This window comes from Sebastes umbrosus, chromosome 3, assembly GCF_015220745.1.
Source record: "Sebastes umbrosus isolate fSebUmb1 chromosome 3, fSebUmb1.pri, whole genome shotgun sequence".
NCBI classification, from domain to species: domain Eukaryota; kingdom Metazoa; phylum Chordata; class Actinopteri; order Perciformes; family Sebastidae; genus Sebastes; species Sebastes umbrosus.
In genome coordinates, this window is record NC_051271.1 from 23,749,278 (window position 1) to 23,770,795 (window position 21,518).

General features: G+C 41.6%; 1 protein-coding gene across 6 annotated transcripts in view; it reads left to right on the plus strand.

Moving 5' to 3' along the window:
* fam13a (family with sequence similarity 13 member A) overlaps positions 1-21,518 on the plus strand; it is a 67,598-nt gene that overhangs the window by 16,114 nt on the left and 29,966 nt on the right. For all 6 annotated transcript variants that reach the window (XM_037765510.1, XM_037765506.1, XM_037765508.1 and 3 more), the window contains 4 exons: positions 642-725; positions 1,382-1,468; positions 8,867-9,099; positions 16,828-16,869. In XM_037765510.1, the coding sequence (XP_037621438.1) occupies positions 642-725; positions 1,382-1,468; positions 8,867-9,099; positions 16,828-16,869 (446 nt within the window). The remainder of the gene's footprint in view (positions 1-641; positions 726-1,381; positions 1,469-8,866; positions 9,100-16,827; positions 16,870-21,518) is intronic.

Genomic DNA, 21,518 nt, shown 5'->3' on the forward strand with positions numbered 1-21,518 from the left:
ATTACGTGAACACATGGCATGCAACCTGAGCTCATGAAATCCAAAAGTCCATATTCCTTGTAGCGGTAAAATAATATCGATATAGTGAAGATACAGTGTAATGTTTTGTGATAACATTTCCAGTCACGAATGTCAGTGCTGTGTTGCACAGTCACCTGAGATCCCGCTGAACTTTGGGAAACCCTTCAGTCAGAATGAGGTTGTCTTACACACAAACACATATGCACAGGCACGCACGACCTACTGAGGCCCCTCTCCTACTGACCCCCCTGTTTGAACGCAGCACATATGATCACCGGTGTTGCCTTTTTCCTCCAGCCACAAAATGTTGATGAGCAGGAGGCGTATATGAAGGTGTTTATGTGAGCGTTTGAGGATGCAGTTTGTCAACCTGTTAAAATCTATTCTCAACCCTGTTGTTAAGGCTCACAGAAGAAAAGCAAAAGTAGAACACACATGCCCAGGAGTTTTATAAAATGACTCCCTGGTTGTAAAAGGATATTTCATAGCTACTGTATATATGAAGCTATAGTTACCACAATAAGAGCTGGAGAACAAAGTTTATTTTCCTTTTGCTACTCTAATGTACAGTATGTGCATTACAAATGTGATGTCTTCTTTTGTCCTCTCTCTGGTCTCAGGAGGTGCACATGACGGATGCAGACACACAGGAGTCACACAGCAACCTCACTGCAAACACACCGACACCGGCTCCCAGAAAGAAGGTGTGTGATGGGCTTTACAGCAGCACGCCTGCATCTGTGCGTCTTTGTTTATGTGTTAATTCTCCTCGGTGTGCCTGCTATGGAAGCCTGCGTCTGCGTCTCTCTGCTGTGAAATGCAGTGTTTTATGCGTGACATTCCCAGATCAAAACTTGCATGAACCCTTTGAAATTCCTTTACATAGTCCTTTTTAACACCAACCTTGTGATCTGTGTAATGTGATTAACATAACATGGGCATGTTTTGGAAAAGCTGTTTTCCAACACAAAAGCCATTTCTGTTTGCGTCTGTGTACTCTAGGTTTTTCTTTGAGCTTTAAAGAGTGTCAGCTGACTTGTGCGTACTGCCTGCAATGGTAATCAGGTCACTCACTGTGAAGAGATGATGACCGTTTTAATAATAAGCAAATGACATTACTGATAAGTTATCAGTTCTTCTCAGGATAGTGAGTCTTTAGACACAGGAGTGTTTATAATTTTAGTGTAGCATTTACTGTAGCTTGTCAGATTTGATCAAAATAATTATATATAGAGAAATGTAGCAAAGTACTTGCTTTAGGTTATATTAATTTATGATTAACATTACATCCAAAAATAATGTTTCTGTGCACTTTAAATCTTAATCTCTTTGCATTTTCTCTCCATACATTTTTTCCAAGGCTGGACAAAAAACCCCACCACAAGATGCAGAATCTCTGAACAAATCCTCCACTAACACTCCAAAGGCGAGGCGGAGGAAAAAGAAGGTACAGAAAATAAGAGTTTGTTCCCGTCATTAAGTACAGTGATTAGTTGTTCTTGTTTAAGGGGTTTGGCCTAATGGTTTACTACAGTCTATTTCTCACCCTTTCCAATAAATACTTCCTGCTTTCTTATCTGCTGCATTGCCTTGGTGCTGATTAGCCTGAGGTCATCTCTCAGACAGCCTCTGATGCATGTGGCCTCGTTGCTCGGTCACATGATGTGATTTGATAAAGGCAATCTGCTGCAGGAAACAACAGCACACTTATTTGCAGTGAGAGACATACACAGGCTATGGTATGCTCTTCTAACTGTGTTGTAGCATTGTTACAGATGAACCCTGCCACAAAAGCTGCATTTGGTCCATCCATCCATCTTCAACCGCTTATCCGGGATCGGGTCGCGGGGGCAACAGCTCCAGCAGGGGACCCCAAACTTCCCTTTCCCGGGCCACATTAACCAGCTCTGACTGGGGGATCCCGAGGCGTTCCCAGGCCAGAGTAGAGATATAATCTCTCCACCTAGTCCTGGGTCTTCCCCGTGGTCTCCTCCCAGCTGGTCGTGCCTGGAACACCTCCCAAGGGAGGCGTCCAGGAGGCATCCGTGCTAGATGCCCGAACCACCTCAACTGGCTCCTTTCGACGCAAAGGAGCAAGGACTCTACTCCGAGTCCCTCACGGATGACTGAGCTTCTTACCCTATCTCTAAGGGAGACGCCAGCCACCCTCCTGAGGAAACCCATTTCGGCCGCTTGCACCCGCGACCTCGTTCTTTCGGTCATAACCCAACCCTCATGACCATAGGTGAGAGTAGGAACGAAGATTGAACGGTAGATCGAGAGCTTTGCCTTCCGGCTCAGCTCTCTTTTCGTCACAACGGTGCGGTAAAGCGAATGCAATACCGCCCCTGCTGCTCCGATTCTCCGACCAATCTCACGTTCCATCGTCCCCTCACTCGCGAACAAGACCCCGAGATACTTAAACTCCTTCACTTGGGGTAAGGACTCATTCCCTACCCGGAGTAGGCAATCCATCGGTTTCCTGCTGAGAACCATGGCCTCAGATTTAGAGGTGCTGATTCTCATCCCGACTGCGTCACACTCGGCTGCGAACCGATCCAGTGAGTGCTGGAGGTCGCAGACCGATGATGCCAGCAGGACCACATCATCTGCAAAAAGCAGCGATGTGATCCTCAGCACACCGAACTGCAAACCCTCCTCCCCCCGACTACGCCTCGATATCCTGTCCATGAATATCACGAACAGGATTGGTGACAAAGCGCAGCCCTGGCGGAGGCCAACCCCCACCGGAAACGAGTCCGACTTACTGCCGAGGATCCGAACACAGCTCTCGCTTTGGGCGTACAGGGATTGGATGGCCCTGAGAAGTGCCCCCCTCACCCCATACTCCCGCAGCACCCCCCACAGTATCTCCCGGGGGACCCGGTCATATGCCTTCTCCAAGTCCACAAAGCACATGTAGACTGGATGGGCATACTCCCAGGCCCCCTCCAGGATCCTTGCGAGAGTGAAGAGCTGGTCCGTTATTCCACGGCCAGGACGGAATCCGCATTGTTCCTCTTCGATCTGAGGTTCGACTATCGGCCGAACCCTCCTTTCCAGCACCTTGGAGTAGACTTTACCAGGGAGGCTGAGCAGTGTGATACCCCTGTAATTGGCACACACTCTCTGGTCCCCCTTTTTGAAAAGGGGGACCACCACCCCGGTCTGCCACTCCTTAAGCACTGTCACCGACTTCCACGCGGTGTTGAAGAGACGTGTCATCCAAGACAGCCCCTCCCCACCCAGAGCCTTCAGCATTTCTGGGCGGATCTCATCAATCCCCGGGGCTTTGCCACTGTGGAGTTGTTTGACTACCTCAGTGACTTCCACCAGGGTAATTGATGATGGTCCCCCATCAGCTTCCAGCTCTGCCTCTACCATAGAGGGCGTATTGGTCGGATTCAGAAGTTCCTCAAAGTGCTCCTTCCACCGCCCGATTACCTCCTCAGTTGAGGTCAACAGTGTCCCATTCTTACTGTACACAGCTTGGATGTTTCCCCGTTTCCCCCTCCTGAGGTGCCGGATGGTTTTCCAGAAGCACTTTGGTGCCGACCGAAAGTCCTTCTCCATGGCTGCTCCGAACTCCTCCCACACCCGCTGCTTTGCCTCCGTCACGGCAGTGGCTGCTGCTCTTCGGGCCCGTCGGTACCCTGCAACTGCCTCCGGAGACCTCCGAGATAACATATCCCGGAAGGCCTCCTTCTTCAGTCGGACGGCTTCCCTGACCACCGGTGTCCACCACGGTGTTCGAGGGTTGCCGCCCCTTGAGGCACCTAAGACCTTAAAACCACAGCTCACCGCCGCAGCTTCAGCAATGGAAGCTTTGAACATCGCCCACTCGGGTTCAATGCCCCCAACCTCCACAGGGATGCCAGAAAAGCTCCGCCGGAGGTGTGAGTTGAAGATCTCTCGGACAGGGGCCTCCTCCAGACGTTCCCAGTTCACCCTCACTACGCGTTTGGGCTTACCAGGTCTGTCCAGAGTCTTCCCCCACCCTCTGACCCAACTCACCACCAGATGGTGATCAGTTGACAGCTCCGCCCCTCTCTTCACCCGAGTGTCCAAAACATGCGGCCTCAGATCAGACGATACGATTACAAAATCGATCATCGACCTTCGGCCTAGGGTGCTCTGGTACCACGTACACTTATGAGCATCCTTATGTTCGAACATGGTGTTCGTTATGGACAGTCCATGACTAGCACAGAAGTCCAATAACAAACGACCACTCGGGTTTAGATCAGGGAGGCCGTTCCTCCCAATCACGCCACTCCAGGTGTCTCCATCGTTGCCCACGTGCGCGTTGAAGTCTCCCAGGAGAACTATGGAGTCCCCTACTGGAGCCCCATACAGGACTCCATTCAGGGTCTCCAAGAAGGCCGAATACTCCGAACTGCTGTTTGGTGCATACGCACAAACAACAACAAGTCAGAGTTTTCCCCCCCATAACCCAAAGGCGTAGGGAGGCGACCCTCTCGTCCACCGGGGTAAACTCCAACATAGCGGCACTCAGCCGGGGATTTGTGAGTATCCCCACACCCGCCCGGCGCCTCACACCATGGGCAACTCCAGAGAAGAATAGAGTCCAACCCCTATCCAAGAGTACGGTTCCAGAACCGAGGCTGTGCGTAGAGGTAAGCCCTACCAGATCCAACTGATAGCGCTCCACCTCCCGCACAAGCTCCGGCCCCTTCCCCCATTTGGTCATGAATTTAATTAATTAAAGAAATTATACATTTCCTGCTTGTGTACATGTAATAGATATTGAGCTCTGGCTTCATTTTTATTTTGTTATCAAGGTCAATATGAGAGCTAAGTTTAGCAAAGTCGGTTATTTTGATCTCACATAGATGCAACATTAGCTGTGTTTACGTTCATATTTGTATACTGTATGTGATGAAATGAGTAATTTCTGTGAGGTGTGGCTTCAGTTTGACAACAAAGACAGACTCGCTGTGGTTGTTTTGAATTCAGTTTAACAGAGATCTGATGCCATAAATGCGGTCCACATATCAAGATCAGTGTCACTGTAGAGATAAAAGAAATGCTGACTGACAGCAAGATAAGCTCAGGAGGGTAAAACGTCTGCTGATAAAGGATGTTTACTTCCCCCAGTAGTCAGTGAAACATCTAATGCTTTTAGCAGAGCTGGTAACTATTTTTAAATGCCTGAAGTTACTTCAATCTTTAAGCTAAGAAGGTAATGCTTGCTCTTCCACCCTCACTATGCATGTAAGTGCACAGCTATGCAGCGAGCTAAACACACTTCCTATAAAGGGTGATGACGTCAGATTCCCTTTGACGTTTCTATTGACCATTTCACAGTTGTACACTTTCCAAATGTGTCACAGTTTATTTCCCATTGCAGTGTACGTGAATGACATCAGCTGACAGGCAGTAGACATGTACCCAAGCTGTTGCCTAGCAATGCAATTCAGTTAAAACGGTAGACCGGACCAGGAAATAAACTGGGACACATTTGGAATGTTTACGTTTACAACTGTGAATTGGTCTATTGCATAGATATAACAGTTTTAACAACACACTCCTCACTTCCTACGAAAGTGAAAATAGCATTTACTGTAAAAGGCTTGAGCTCCTTAATGATTTATCAGGTGATTCATCACTATAAATATTAACTTTTACTGCTGAATTTTCCAAACACTCCTGTAAAACCTCTTCTATAAAACTGTTTTCACTTTCAAGGCTAGACTCAACACAGATTTGACTTTGATGCTTGCTACTACTAAATATACCGTTAAAAGTCTACATTTTGGACTGATCACAGCTCACACATCACCACCAGAGCAACACTATATGTTTGGTACTGTGGCACTGCGAGACAAAGGTGAATAAGTCTATAAATTATACAGTATTTAACAGCCTCAGACCAACAAACACACCCACTTTAATTAGAGCCCTAAGCACTGTTTGATTTATGATTGGAACTTTTGAGATGTTTATGTTGGTCCATGAGCTTTGGACTCCAAAAGTGGCACAGTTATTACTGTAAGAGTAGGCCTATTACTGAGTTCTTGTTGTTGAATAAATACAGCGTTGCAAGAAACCCTTCTGTTGCTATGGTAGGAACACAAAAACAATTTAATATTTTTTAAAAATCTCTTTGCGCAAAAGTGCTTACACAAACAACCACTATTTTAAAAAGTCTAGTGAAAGTATTTTTGGTGGTTGTGCAAGCAAGAACAGGTATGGATCATATTGCAAAGACACTTTGAAAAACTGGACATCTGAGAAATGAGCTGTCAGTCAGTGAATAGAGATCAGTTAACAGCGACACATGTTTCAAGGCCAGATACAAATGCTTTTTCATTATAGCAGATTATTGCAGAGAAAGTAACATTTTGAGCTCTAAATATTTTATTTGGCTTTCTTCGCAGTCTTTTGAGATTTTAGTTCAAATCATTGGTTAATCCATGATTTAGAAACCAGGTCATATCCTCATTTTGGTCTGTCAGGCTTCTTTGCCATCTGGCCTATTTAGCTCCCTCTTGGTTTTAGCTCCTGTTTATGCATCGGCAGAAACTGAGAACCAGGAATGGAGGCAGCATGACGGGTCAGTGGTTAACACTATTCAAACTGACCTGCACTTTGATTTTTAGCTATGTCCGTTTGGAGTTTCCATGACTGTGTTTGAAATCATTCACTATGGTCAGTATGCATACTATGTCACCATGTCAAAATGTAATTTTGTAGTGTGTCTAGTGAGAAATATTATACCCTATATAATGGGCTTAAATGATCTACTTTCTAACCCAACGATGTACAAAACGCATAATTGAAACACCTTAACATCATAGACCAACCGAGATGTCAGCACCATCTTACCAACACTGTTGAAGTTCATTATCACAACAACACCCTTTTCTAAAATTGTTGGAAAGTGTTCACAACGGTCAGAGGCCAGACTGAAGCCTCTTTTGTTAGCAGGAAATACTTGGCCATGTTTAATATGAACATTTGACATTGTAACGTTATATATATGACGGAAAATAAGGAAAAGCATAATTGGTCCCATTTAACATGAGGACTTGTCCATGGTGTCTCCATGATGAAACATGCTAATGTCCACATTAATATTCCACTTTTTTCACTCCTTTTTTAAAGTTAATTTAAAGGTGCTCAATACAAAATTCAGAGCATTTCTATGCTGGCCTGGCTATGTAACCGCAGCACAGAGAAGCACACACAGAGGGAGAGTGATTCATTCTCTGCTCAGGTAGACATTACTCCACTATATCTTTACTAAGCAAATAGTTGTGTGCTTCTATATTAATGCTCTGAATGTTGTATAGAGCACCTTTAAGGTTAATTTATCGTCACTCTACAACACACAACGAAATGCAAGCTGTAGTCCCTTTATGCTACACAAGAAAAAACATTTTTTAGGTGTATGGAGGATAAGTGACACTGTGTCCTGGTTTGAGCATCAAAAGCAAGACAAAGCTTTCCAAAGTAGTCAAACTGGGCAGTACAACTACAGGCTGCAAACAAACTCCAGCAGTCCAACGTTTAAGTGGCAAAATCTTAGATGACCACAGCCATCCTTTAAATCACCACTTTCAGCTACTGCCCTCAGGGCAAAGGTACAGAGCCCCCTGTGCAAAGAAAAACATAGATAAAATATTATTATTTAACCTAGATTCAGTCCTGGTACCTGGTGCTCCTTTTTAATGTAACTTCTATTGGTGTATTGTGTTTTTATGTGAATGTGTTTTAATGTGACCTGTCTGTATGTGATATGTTGTTTTAATTTACTCTTTTAATAGCAATTTTTGCACATAGGAACCAAGGACAAATTTCTGCCTTTTGTAAACAAAAAGCAGACAATAAAGTATTTTCTATTCTATTCTAAGTTGAAGAGTCTTACAGTCTGAGGAAAGAAGCTGCTCTCTAGTCTGGTGATACTTCTGTATCGCTTGTCAGACGGCAGCAGCTCTTCCTTTCTCTTTGGGTTTCTGTGAAGGACAAATTTAGCTAAATCAATTACAAAGCCCTGGGAGGCAAAATCCATACCCAGTCTAGCTAAAAAAGCTTGTGGAGCTAATTATGCTCCCAAAGATTCACCCGTTAAGTGACTAAATGGAGGCAGCATCCATAGATGTTAGAACAACCCATTAAGTTCAACCCCAAATGGAAATGTTCTGCTGATAATTGGTGGAAAGGGAAAAAAAGTAGTCCTTTTAATTAAACCAACAGACGTGTATCTAGAGCCAAGTGTCTTTTAGCAGTGGATGTTTTTGAACATTATCAATACTGGCATCAGACCTATTTCATACTGTTTACCACAGCCAGACGGCTATTTGTCCTCAGTGTTCATTAGCAGTTGTACGAGTCCTCTCCATATATATACTGAGAGAAAGCTCTGTGACACATTCTTTAACACTTCTCTCAGGCTTCCTTGGTTGAAACTTAGCGAAAATGCAGAAGGGTACTCACAATGTGGCTGTAATTAGGTTAAGGTTTTTCTCCTACACTACAGTTGGAGGTTCACGCTCTTTATACCCACTCAGGGTCACTACGGTAAGACAAACATCAGTCTAACCTTACAGTTTAAAAAGCTAACCTTTTTTTCTTATGTGGTTCTTTTATTGCTCTTTGCTTCACCTCAGAACCGCAAATGTTTGTGTTATAGTAACCTGAGCTCTCTGTGTGTGTGCGGTTGTATGAGCTTGATTGTGCATAAATGTTTGCAGTTGTGTATCATTTACCTCTCGTACTGTCTCATATTTCCTGTCATGAGACTCACCTGTCGTTGGCATCCCTCTCTCTCTCTCTCTCTCTCTCTCTCTCTCTCTCTCTCTCTGTTTCTCCGGTAAAATAGGTGAGGAAAGGGAAGAGTGACGGCATGACTCAAGTGATCCCTGAGCCCAGCCGCTCCGCTGGGTTGCCCAATGCGAGGTCTCTCTCCATACCAATAATTTTGCCCCTGACCTCAGAGCTGAGAAGCCCCAGTCCAGAGCCGATGGAGACAGCTCGCCAAGACACCCCAGACGGCACCTCGCCACTCAGCCACCTCAACGTCAGCCCCTCTGGCAGCATGGAGGCCGTCAGCAGGTCAGTGTGTCCGGTCAAAGAGCATGCACCTGTGTCTGAGAAAAAATTCAAACTGATATTTCTTGCAAGTTGCAGAATTGGGATAATAGTAATTTTACGAAAATAATTTTACGACCCATTTTGTTTTTAAAAATAGAGTTTAGAGCTGCGTTAATTGTACATGTTCATAAATATACGGAGACCAACATTTTTACACATTTTTATACAGCATGTTGCAAGTTGCATGACTTGAAATTAGATACTATGGAGAGTATAGTCAGAGATTAAGATATTGTATTTATAGATGCTTTATGTGCACTTTAAATACCATTCATGAGCCAAAAACAAATTCAATTACTCTGTGAAACATAGTCAGTTCCTCCTGCAGTTTTAAGATTTCATTAGGATCACAGTCTTATATGTGAGCGTGATCTTTTATGACGGCCGTAAAATAAAACTCAAGGTCATACTGTGTAACACAAAATAAAACTTCACTGCAACAGCCACAACATTAAACTATTAAATGATTTCTATTTTCGTTTTGCGATGTCCAGTTCCAATGTGGAAAACTAGGGGGGGATTCTATCAACGGTAAATAGGTTATGACGACTGTTTGCATAGGTGATGTGCTATCAGTCGAGGGTGAGGGTGAAGAATCTGGAAAGCGATCAGGGATCTAAAGCCCATACCCGGTGGCAATGTGCCTCTGGCATGCAAACAAGCCTATTATAAGAAGCTGAAACTGGAACCACTCGGTGTCGAGTGTCCTCAGTCCTGGAATAGCAAGGCTACAGTTGTGTCTGTTGTTGGGGGCTCTTGCGGCTTTGACCAGGGGTTTAGACTAGCATTAACCTTGGCTGTGATCGCACCTGCACTGTTTGGCTGGAAAAGTTCACTACTATGCTGTTTAAAACCTCTTCTCACATACTTTAAATCCAGTTTATCAACTGTGATAGAGGATACGTGGAATTTGTCTCAGTGGAAAACAACATAATATAATGTGGAGCAAAGATAGTATGTGATGTTGATGCACTAAGATGAGAAATGATGACGCTGTTTTGGCTTCTACTACGGCTTGGCGGACACACCACTGACCTTTAGTATGACATTAATCAGAGTTTAAAACCGTGTCAGCACCAGATCAATTAACACGTTACATTAAAGTTTGACACACACAGTGGTGTGCTCTCACACATACCTGTGTACTGAATTACATATCTCACTGCAGCCACTTATATATATTTAAAAAAATAATAATTATAAATGTTGGAACATAAATTGCATAACAGGATTTGTGGGATATATTTTTATTAGGGCGGTCAAAGTTAACGCAAATTTGTTTTAACGCCACTAATTTCTTTAACGTATTAACGCAACTTGTGATTTTTACCTCGTAGCGGGCTCAATTTTAAAGCTAGAGTGAAGATACTGGCATCATATGAAACTAGAAAAAACCTAAGGAATCGGTACCAACCATGTCATACTAGCTTGTCAAGAAGAACGCTCCAAACTTAATAAAACTCAACTAAATTTTGGCGAAGAAAAACTGGCATGGCCATTTTCGAAGGGGTCCCTTGACCTCTGACCTCAAGATATGTGAATGAAAATGGGTTCTCTGGGTACCCACGAGTCTCCCCTTTACAGACATGCCCAGAATGAGGCAATTCATAGTCAAGTCAGCACACTGACACACCGACAGCTGTTGTTGCATGTTGGGCTTGAGTTTGCCACGTTATGATTTGAGCATATTTTTTATGCTAAATGCAGTACCTGTGAGGGTTTCTGGAAAATATTTGTCATTGTTTTGTGTTGTTAATTGATTTCCAATAATAAATATATACAGTACATACATTTCCATAAAGCAAGCATATTTGCCCACTCCCATATTGATAAGAGTATTAAATACTTGACAAATCTCCTTTAAGGTACATGTGAACAGATCAAAAATGTGTGATTAATTTGCGATGCATCCTGATTAAATATTTTAATCGATTGACAGCCCTAATTTTTATAATATAATATGTAGTACTATTTTTCTCTAATTGGCAGTAGTAATCCTGACATATTCAAGTAATATTATACAGGTTAACAAGTTTATATTAACTATCAAAAATTAAATGTCAAGTCAACCTCATAAAGTTTTCCTTTGCGCTTTATCGTCAAGATAATTAACCTAAAATGTGTTAAATCAACAAGGCCAACCGTCCCTCTAAATGGAACAGATGTTGCTGTCTACATGAAGTGGCAAATATAATACTTCCAAGGTGGCAATAGCTTTCCTCACCTCGTCAGAATACCAGTAAATCTCCTGGTGGATTTCCCCAACACCCTAAAATCCTCCTTGTCAGGTCGCATTGGGTGACTGATGTACAGACCCCGTGACAGGGGACCCCAGTGAAGTGCGTCAGCACTCTGAACTCTCTGGTATTTACTAATAGACACCTGTAGTTTGCAAAAAGACTAAAATGATTTTACCATCTTCAATGTAAGAACTCTTTTGTTACTCACTAGTAGTGTTTGACAAATTAAAGACTTTGGAGCTTTCAAATGTTCAAAGAAAAAGCAATGCGAATAGGATGAAAAATAGATACTATAAAAAATAGTTTCAATTGTAAGCAGCTGTGATTTTGACACATAAAGCCATAGCACATATATGATAATTTTCCACAAGAAGATTTATCTGTGTTTTCATATCTGTAGCTGCGCTCATAGCTGCCTACTTGTCAGTTTGCTCTCACTTTCCATGGGTATGTGTCAGACAGACCTGTGTCAGCATAGCACAGCACATACAGCAGCACAGCCACCTGGGCCACAACTGAATTATATACAGAATGACAAAATGAAGGAACTACTATTGTTAAACATTTTATATTTGAATTAAAATGTTGTGTAATTATAAATTTGAACTTTTCATTCATGACTTTTGTAGGATATGAAATATGAAATCAAGAATTTACGAAGTACTGTATGTTCACACCTTGTTGGTGGTAAAGAAGAAATTTAAATGTATCTGATGACATGTGTATTAGATGTGACACATGCACCCTTCTTTCCAGGAACTACTCCCATCATGAGTCCCTCCGCTCACTCAGGTCACCTTCAGCACCTGCTGGCAATTAAATCATAATTCTCAGAGATTTCTATTAGTAGCTCTGCTTGTAGATCTTCTCGTGTATCCACGTCTAGACCACTGTACTGTATCAGAGCATGAGTCTTATTTTAACACTTAGCCTCTTCTTTATCAAATACATTAATTCTGTAATTCTGTATGCCACAATGCTCGCACCTGTACCCGAAATATGACACCAGCGTCATTCACCACACAGGTCACATGAACCAACATAGCAGCATCATGTGAACTTATTCTGTGCTCAGGATTGCATAGTTGCAGGTAAGGGATGCATACTGTCTTTTGTGTGGAGTTGCCATGGTTCACTGAATCTTGTGATGTAACCATTGGGTTTCTTAGAAGCCCATTGGAAATCGGTGGGAGTGAGGAACGTTGCAGTGTGGTGTGAGTGCAGGTTCCCTGTGGGTACAACAGAATTGTTGTCCACCTTTCAGGAAGTCTCATCCATCAGCCTAAAAGCCTGACAGCACATATTTACAGCAGGAACCTGCTGGCTGGATCAAACTGGTTTTGATGTTAGTGTCTTTTTTCCAAATCTCATACACGACATTGACCAACCTGATCTCTTGGGAAGGCGTATAAATAACACAACATTACAAGGACATTCCTTGTGTCATGAGGACGCAATTTAGGTGAGGTTTTAGGCAACAAAACCACGTAAGTTTAGGAAAAATGCCATGGTTGGACTTGAAATGAGTACGTAAACTAAGTACAATATGTACGGAAACAACGTAACATAAGTATGGAAAACACGGCACAAACGTCACTTACAAAACAAAACACCGGTCCCCTCTTGCCTGCCATAAGTGATCTTTCTCACATTTTATTCTACGTCACTAGCTGTGAACGCAGCATACTCACACGGATGCATTTACATTTCAGTTAGCGCAGACTACTGAAACGCCAAAAGCAAGAACGGCATTCAGGCCAACCAGATTTGCTGTTTTATTCTTGAAGATATTCACATGTCATCCAAAAGGCTTCTTCAGTTTTCTCATGCCTGACACTCCCCTCCATTCGGGAGCCTCTTTGATAAGTGGCAAAACGTTCTAGATACGAAGTTTGATGTTCAAGTTCAGAGACAGACCTGACAGAAAATCAGATACCTGGTCTGATAGTGAGGGGAAAGCATGACTGCAGGTGCTCAAAAGACAGTCATCAAAATCATTTATGTATTTTTACTATCACTCGATTAGTTGACAGACAAAGAAGAAATCTGCAACAATTTTAACTTTTCAAGCCTAAATGCCAAAAATTCACCGTTTCTCGTTTCTCAAATGTGAGACAGGCACTTTTTAATATTTTCTGACCAAACGATTAGTCAAAAAAATTAAATAGATTAATTGATATGAAGATGATTGTTAGATACAACCCAAACTTTAAGTATGTGTAATTTTTTTTAGCACTGCTGATGCTACACTTTTCATGCAACACTACTTTAGGTGAGTTGATTTCAGGTCTTTGGTTTGAAGCACGCTGCTATGACCCAAATCCGGTCTGTAAACTCCTCTCACTGGTACTTTACACTGAGAATCAAACATGCTGTTTTTCTGTGTGCAATTTTGCTTTTAACGCCAACAGGGTGCAGCAACGGTTATGGTCATGATATAGACGTGATACATGTGAGAACTGATCATATTTCATCTCTAAATCGTTATATCGGGTCTAGCTATGCCTCAGTTTAAAACCTGAAGCATGATGGCTCTGTGTTGCTTTAACGCCATTTTCTCTGAAAGAATGAACATATACCAAGCATAGCTTAGCCAGGCTTATCTGACAAATACTTTAGGTCTTGACCACCATACAGTTTGTGCTCTGAGGTATTCGAAGAATGTCCAGCACAAAAAAAAATAAAAACTGATGGTATGGGGGTCCTGAATGGACTGGAGACTGAACACAGGAGCTGAGACACAAGGGGACTCTTTATTATTCAATACAGTAAATTGAAAAAAAACTCCACTATAGAGTTTATGCATTTTGGATCTGCCTTTGTTGTGATCTTTCCAAGCCAAATTATTTTCCACTTTTTGTTTTGCAGCACCAGCTCAAAGAACAGCTTCACTTAAACTATTTTTGAGTGTACATTTATTTTTTTAAACAACTAATCACAAGTGTAATTGGCAGCATTGAGCTAAAGACATTGTGATAGCAACTCCAAAATAGTTTTGTGGAAAATCTTGTTCACATTAAGAGCTTTAATTAGACTTCAGCAAGTGCTGTTGTTGTGTGTTGTAGAAGGGTTTTGGTAAAGGTAAGGCAGTGGAAGGAGAGGGACTCTGCCAAAAAATGACTGGAGGATTATTCAAGTGACCAGCATCTGCTAAGCCAGACTACCTTTGTCTACACATTTTTTTTAAATATCGAGCGTGTCCAGAATGACCAACTTGTCATCGGTAGTTTTCCATTGGCCCCAGAGGGATCAGGCCTTTTCCGAGTACCCCTCCAAAGCTTTCTGTTATCCCTTCAGTAAGGTAGTGGGTAAGCAGGATTTCCGCTTTTGCAATTCACGGCGGCGGTGACGGCACATATTATTTTAATACGCTTGCCTGACTGTGTAACAACAGTTAAGAACATGGCGAGAGGGGAGAAAAAACAATCGTCTCTGAGGCGCTAGAAGAATGTGGAGGTGTGTGTGGTGAACCACACCTGCCTCTAAAACAAGGCCAGAGGAACACAATGCACATTTCCTTACTTTGTTGTCATTTGAGAAGACTTTGGAATGAACTTTGGCCCATTTTGATTCCTGTCTGACTTGAAACCTAAATCCTTTGTTTTGAACTTGTCGAGGTGCTGCCCGAATGGCCAAAGTGGTTTCCCCCTCCCGTCAACACGGCAGGCCCCTTACAGTAAGCCACGTGAAGGCACGCCACGTACCAAAACACACCCAAGAACCAAACATTCACGGAATGGTGTGCTCAATAACAACTCGTTCTCCTGTTTTTCAGAACATCTGAGACTCAACATGTTTACAACCTTTTGTTCACTGGCACAGTAGGCAAAGTTATCTCATATTTGAAATTGTTTCAGTTTGATGTTGTCTGTTTTCTGTCCCTCTTTAAGACTTCAAACAAACCAGCAAAACTGAATATTCTTGCTGCTTTATTGGATATCAATAATATTGGGTGACTGCTGATTTTGGCTTCTGCTGATATATATATAATATACAGGAAACTTAATTACAGTAGAGATGAAAACAAAAACAAATCTTGCTTTATTTATATATTTATTACTGTTAGGCAATCATTATTTATTGGATTGGATTTATTTAATTGGATATAAACCACTCTGCAATTAATACAAAGGGCTGCAATTTATGAGCATTTTATTATCTATTAATCTGCAGATTATTTTTTGTATTAATCTTTTTTTGATTTGTTCTTTAAAATGTCTGAAAGCTGTGACAAATGCCCAGCACAATTTTCTAAAGCACAACGTGATGTCACCTCTGCCTGTTTTGTCCGACCAACAGTCCAAAACCATATTCAGTTTACAATTTTATAAAACAAGGAAAAGTAGTAAAAAAAACACAGTGAGAAGGTGGAACAACTGTATTTTTGGCAATTTTTTTTAAAGTCAAATTAATTAATCATATATCAAAATAGCTGCTGATTATTTCTCTGTCAATGGACTAAATCGGCTAATTGTTTCAGCCGTATTGATGAGCGTCACTGTCATTCTGTCTAATCTTAAATACTAGTGATGCAACACCAAACTGTGGGCTTGTTGAACCACTAATATATACTCAGTTGAGCAGTTGGTATGTCAAAAGATGTCATACCTGCTGTACGTTCGTTACGTACGTTCTGTGCCTGCGTGAGATGAAATAACTTGCGGTAGTCTGTATTCGTCATTCAAAAAGGGAAACCGGAAGACAGAGTACTGTGGATATACGTATATTATTATTATGATACGTACATGAAATAAAGCAGTGTTTACCAACCATTTTCACACCACTCTCACTCATCACTTAGCTTTTTTCCAGATGGCCATATCGTTGTGAAAAAAATTATATATTCATTGTAGCAAAACACCAGTACATTTAACAGTAAATAAAGGGCTCATACTGAATGAAATAAAAATATATATATAAAGACAGCCTTTATTTAACACTTATTAATGTGTTATAAGGTCTTAGAGTTCAGATTTGGTTGCAGTGTTTTTGTTCCTGCTCTGACTTTAGAGAAGATAATACCGTATTCAGCTCTGCTTAGGCAAACAACACTAGGTGATTATGAAATTCAGCTTGTAAGTGCCAGGATGTGAAAATGTTAAGCAACCTCAACATTTAGTGCCAACACCAAGTTCCTCTTATCGTTGCATAATTTCATCATGTGTCCCTGGCATACATCCAGCGGCAGCAACGAGCCTATATTTTAGAGCTGCACTCATTTCTCTTTTGGTTCATAATAATTACCAGAGACAAGTTGCACAAAGGCACTGATCTGTTGCACTGCATGGCTATTATTCTGCAGACAAAAGCCAGCCTTATGCTCCTATTTTCAGCCCCAGTGACATATAGTGATGAGGAGAGGGGGGGCTTCATGTTTTTATGCCGTAGCACTCTTCATAGCCACATCCTGCAAGCTAATTAATTATGTGTGTTTGTTTTTATATTTCAGCTCCCAAGAAGAAGATAGGCCAATATCTCCTTTCTACATGAGGTAGGCCTTCTTGCTTTGCGTTAAAAAGCTGGCAGAACTGGATGAGAGTGTGTTGTTTTGGGCTGGAGGAGTGAGGGAAGAGGCTCCGTGCTGCCTTAGTGCATTATCATCGGAAACAATGGAGCCACCAGTTAGAGGGAGAGCAGGGCGGCGTGCACATGCAACAGTTTTCTCACCACTGTTTTGGTTATTGTGGTTTCAGACACACCACCCAAGCAAAAGACACCTGTGGGTGAAGACAGAATTATGTGATGGTTTAGATCATTGATGAACAGTGTAAGAAGAAGAATTTGTCTGCAAATACTTTGGTAATCTTTTCAAGCATTTTTCAAGCAAGTATTTAATACTCTTATCGACATAGGAGTGGGCAAATATGCTTGCTTTATGCAAACGTATTTATATATTTATTATTGGAAATCAATTTAAAACACAAAAAAAGGGCAAATATTGTCCAGAAACCTTAAAACTGAGCCCGCTACAACCTCCAAAAGATCGAATAGCAGCAGCCCTTCGGACTTTAAGAGGTTACTTAAAAAACGCAAGTTGCATCAATGCAACCACATGTTGTTGCACGTGCTAGTGAAAACGTTTCAGTACACACAGGCCACACCTTCGTGATAATCACCTGTTAATAATCAATGACCCTACTGTCATCGTTTCCCATTCAGCCTTCAGTGTATGTTCAGTGTAGCGTATGTGGACCTGAAGCCTTAAAAACGCTGCAGCTTGTCCAGCCAGTGTTAACAGCTCGTTCTTCAGTTAGTCATTTGGAGTTGGCACATTTTGACTGGAGGGTTGTTTGCTTATATGACCTTAGAGCTGATATGGCTTCAGGGCGGCTGTTTGTGTGCTCAAGATTTTTTATTGTTTTTCTTTAAAAAGAACTGAAAAGACGCAGGACTTTAAATACACTTTATAATTCATATTTTATATGAATTGGACATCCGAGCTTGAACATTATTAAAATTAGCATAGTATGATTAAATCTTGTAACAACATGTACTTTAAGGTCTTTAATACAGATAATAACACTTTTGTAGCTTTTGCAAAATTGTCTTCTAGCAGCAGGAAACCTTGATATAACAAAATATATATCTTTGACCTGGAACGTTTTGTCTCTTGGTTAAATGTAATAAAACACAAATTATTTTTATCCATGACAAAAGGACAAAGGTCTCAACTAGTGCACTAATCCAACTCCTAAACATGTGGTCAGTCATTGAGTCAGATATTTGTACAGTGTGTGTAGTATTTAATACATAACAATAACCTGTTTTACTGGTTTGGGATATATAATCTTTTTGTATGCATTACATAATCTCTGTACTCAGTAAACCCAAGATGACATTTTACAAAACTACTCACATTTTGCAAGTCACATGAAGTCCCATTCATTCACAGGTCTCTATAGTTCATTATTAGAGATGCACCAAAAATTGTATAAATATATATATACTGTATATGTATACACCTGATCTTGGAAAGAGGTGAGGGGAGGGGATTTCCAAAGTTAAGCACACAGGTAGCTTAACATGCTCACAATGTTACTGATGTTTAGTAAGTGATATTTACCATTTTCGTCATCTTAGTTTATCACAACATGCTCACATTCGCTGATAAGCATTAAACACAAAGTACAGCTGAGGCTTTTTTAGCTTCTCAAATGTGAGGATATGCTGCATTGCTTGGTTTTATGTCATTGTTAACTCAATGTCTGTGAGTTTTGGAGTATTTGTTGGGCATAATGAGCTCTCTGAAGATGTTGTCATGGGCTCTTTTACACACTAAAAGGTCAATCAATTAACTGTAAAAAATATTTTATAGATCAGTTGCTAGTTGCAGCCCCAGTCTGTGTCATATGAGTGACTAAGACGAATGTCTGTTGACACTTGACCCTTCACCTCCCTCTGTGTCTCTCAGCCGTTCACTTGCTCACGTTCATCAATGACTCACTCCATGGCCTACTTGTACATTGTCACATACACACACACCATACAGACTTTCTCTCTCTGTCTGATGAGGTCTACTTGCATTCCTTCACATACACACTCTCAGGCTGCCACATGGAAGCTTACCCTCAGCCCAGTCAAAATGGATCATAGGTCAGCATCATTTTCTTGTGTGTGTTGACCAGAGGAGGTCCTGGCTAATATCTGACTGTGGTGTAATACTGGATTACCTGAATGGACGCCCGTGGGTACACAGTGTGGGGGGATTTAACTGGCATTATCTTCTGCTTTAGAGGCTTTGGAGTTGTTTCCTCCTTGCTTTTCATGCCTTAAACAACACTTGACTTTAAAACCCCAACTCAGACACAACTAGAGAAATATATTATTTTGTTCTTACTATTATTTGCGTAGCAGTTTTCTTTGTTAAAAGGTCCTCAATGAAGCAATTATATGAAGCTAACTTTAAGCTCTTGTAAAACAAAGACTTGCACTGCTGGCTTTTTAAAATCACACTCTGTGAAACACAAATAGCACAATTACACAATTAAACTGCCAGACCTGTCATTTCATCACAGACCTGACTTAAAGGATAACTTCAGTATTTTTCAACTGGACCCTATTTTCCCATGTTTTTGTGTCTATGTGACTTATTGGGACAACACTTTTTGAAATTGGTCCATTATTGAGGGAGAACGCTGTAAACACATTTTTCTTATCTTTCGCTTTCTGTTTGTTATTGCTTCATGTGGCTCAGAGCAAGACACACAATAACAAACAGCCCAAATCAAGTGAAAGGTAAGAAAAACGTATTAATTCTCTGTAGGGTCCTTTCCGTAATAAACACTTATAAACACTTATAATAACAATCTGGCCCTGCAGTGGCAAAAACAAGCACTTTCAGTGGACGTAAACTGATGGTGCCAGGTTGCCCCAAATGATTACATTACAGCTTGTTTAGCGGCTGCAGCATTCTCACTCAATATTGGACCAATTTCAAGATTTGTTTTACCCCATTAGTGACTTAGACACAAAAACATGGGAAAATAGGGTTGAAAAATACCAAACTTATCCTTTAACAGTTCAGTAAATCTTACAGACACCATCAAACTAAATACGAAAAAACAGCTGCTGACTTGTAAATTGTCACAAATTCAAAAATCGTATTTTGAGTCAAAGAAGTTGAACGGATTCATTATATTTCTCAAAGGAATAGTGCAACATTTTGGGAAATATGTGTTTATTCTTCTGTTATTCGCTTTCTTGCCGAGAGTTAGATGAGAAGATTGATACCACTCTCATATTAAATATAAACGTGCTGCCAGGAGACGCTTCGCTTAGCTTAACTTAACTTAGAATAAAGGCTGGAGACAGGGAGAAACAGTCTGGCTCTATCCAAAGGGAAAATAAACATTTGTGGTTTTACGGGGGATTATGTGCCAGACTATTTCCTGACCGGGAGCAGTCGACTTCCTGGAGTCTCGGATGGTTCTTTTGAAACCTCACGATGACGACAAGACTGGTGAGTTCACTGATGAGTTAGTTCCTCAGAATTCAACTCAACAAGATTTAAGTGGAAAGCTTTGCACCATAAAACTTCCCGAGACTCACTGAAATGAAACCAGTGGATTCAGGTGCTGTAAATAGGATTTCTACCTACTGGGATAATCTGGGTGCCAAACCGAAAGATAAGTGCAAAACTGTACACCCACAGAGGGCGAAATTTATGGATTCAGCTCAGCCAACTTTGACCCCGGACATCTGGCAGACAGCCAAAGGTGGGCATAAACACAGACCCCAGTCAACCCTGACATTACAGCTGGAAAACCGGTTTAAACCATTAATAAATCTCCATGAGACAGAAGTGGACACGATTACTGATAAGTTTGGACATGGAAGTATTATGAAGAGTGCCAACAGAAGTGAAAAAAACATCTAAAGAGACGATTCAACTTGTAACTCTGGTTGTGGGAGACGGTACTATTAGAAAAACAAGTGGCAAGACATTTAAAACGTGCTGCATTACTCTGCATGTGGGAGCCAGGGATGTTTACAGAGAGCAGTCAGTCAATTATCTGGACAAACTGGAGGACTAGATTTGTATTAGTGGACTGCTGCCAATGTCTACAAGGGGATCGACCTGCCAAACCTGCAGTCTGAAAGGGATCAACTGTAACTACTTCTATCTGTTTCTGGGGACGAAGGCATCTTTTCAGGGCAGATGTCCTCCATTCAGCAGATCAGGAGTTAAAGCACTGATGGACCATTTTTGATTCCATCTGCAAGACGGCCAGACCTAATATTACGCACCTGGACATACGGCCGCCTCAGGTCCACGAAGACAAAACATCACAGCCTCAATGTCAGCATCTCTTCATTCCTCCTGCTTTCACTCCCTTGCCTCACCCCTTCTGGGATTAACTGATAAAATGGAAACGCTGGTTAACGCTGGCATTAAATTCACCCCCTGGTCATTGCCATGTCATCTGCCTCCGCCCCAACAACCACATTCTGTAACACCAACCTTGGTGATAACAAAGACGACAAAACGAGAGAACAGCTCTCTCCTGACGAGACTGATAAGACCAACAAGGTCACCAAATGTGTTCCTCATCAGTGTCCTCCAACCTCCACTTGAACAAACTACAATCAGAGATTAACTGGATATGATGTTAATGGATGCCACTAAGCTGCACTGCAGCA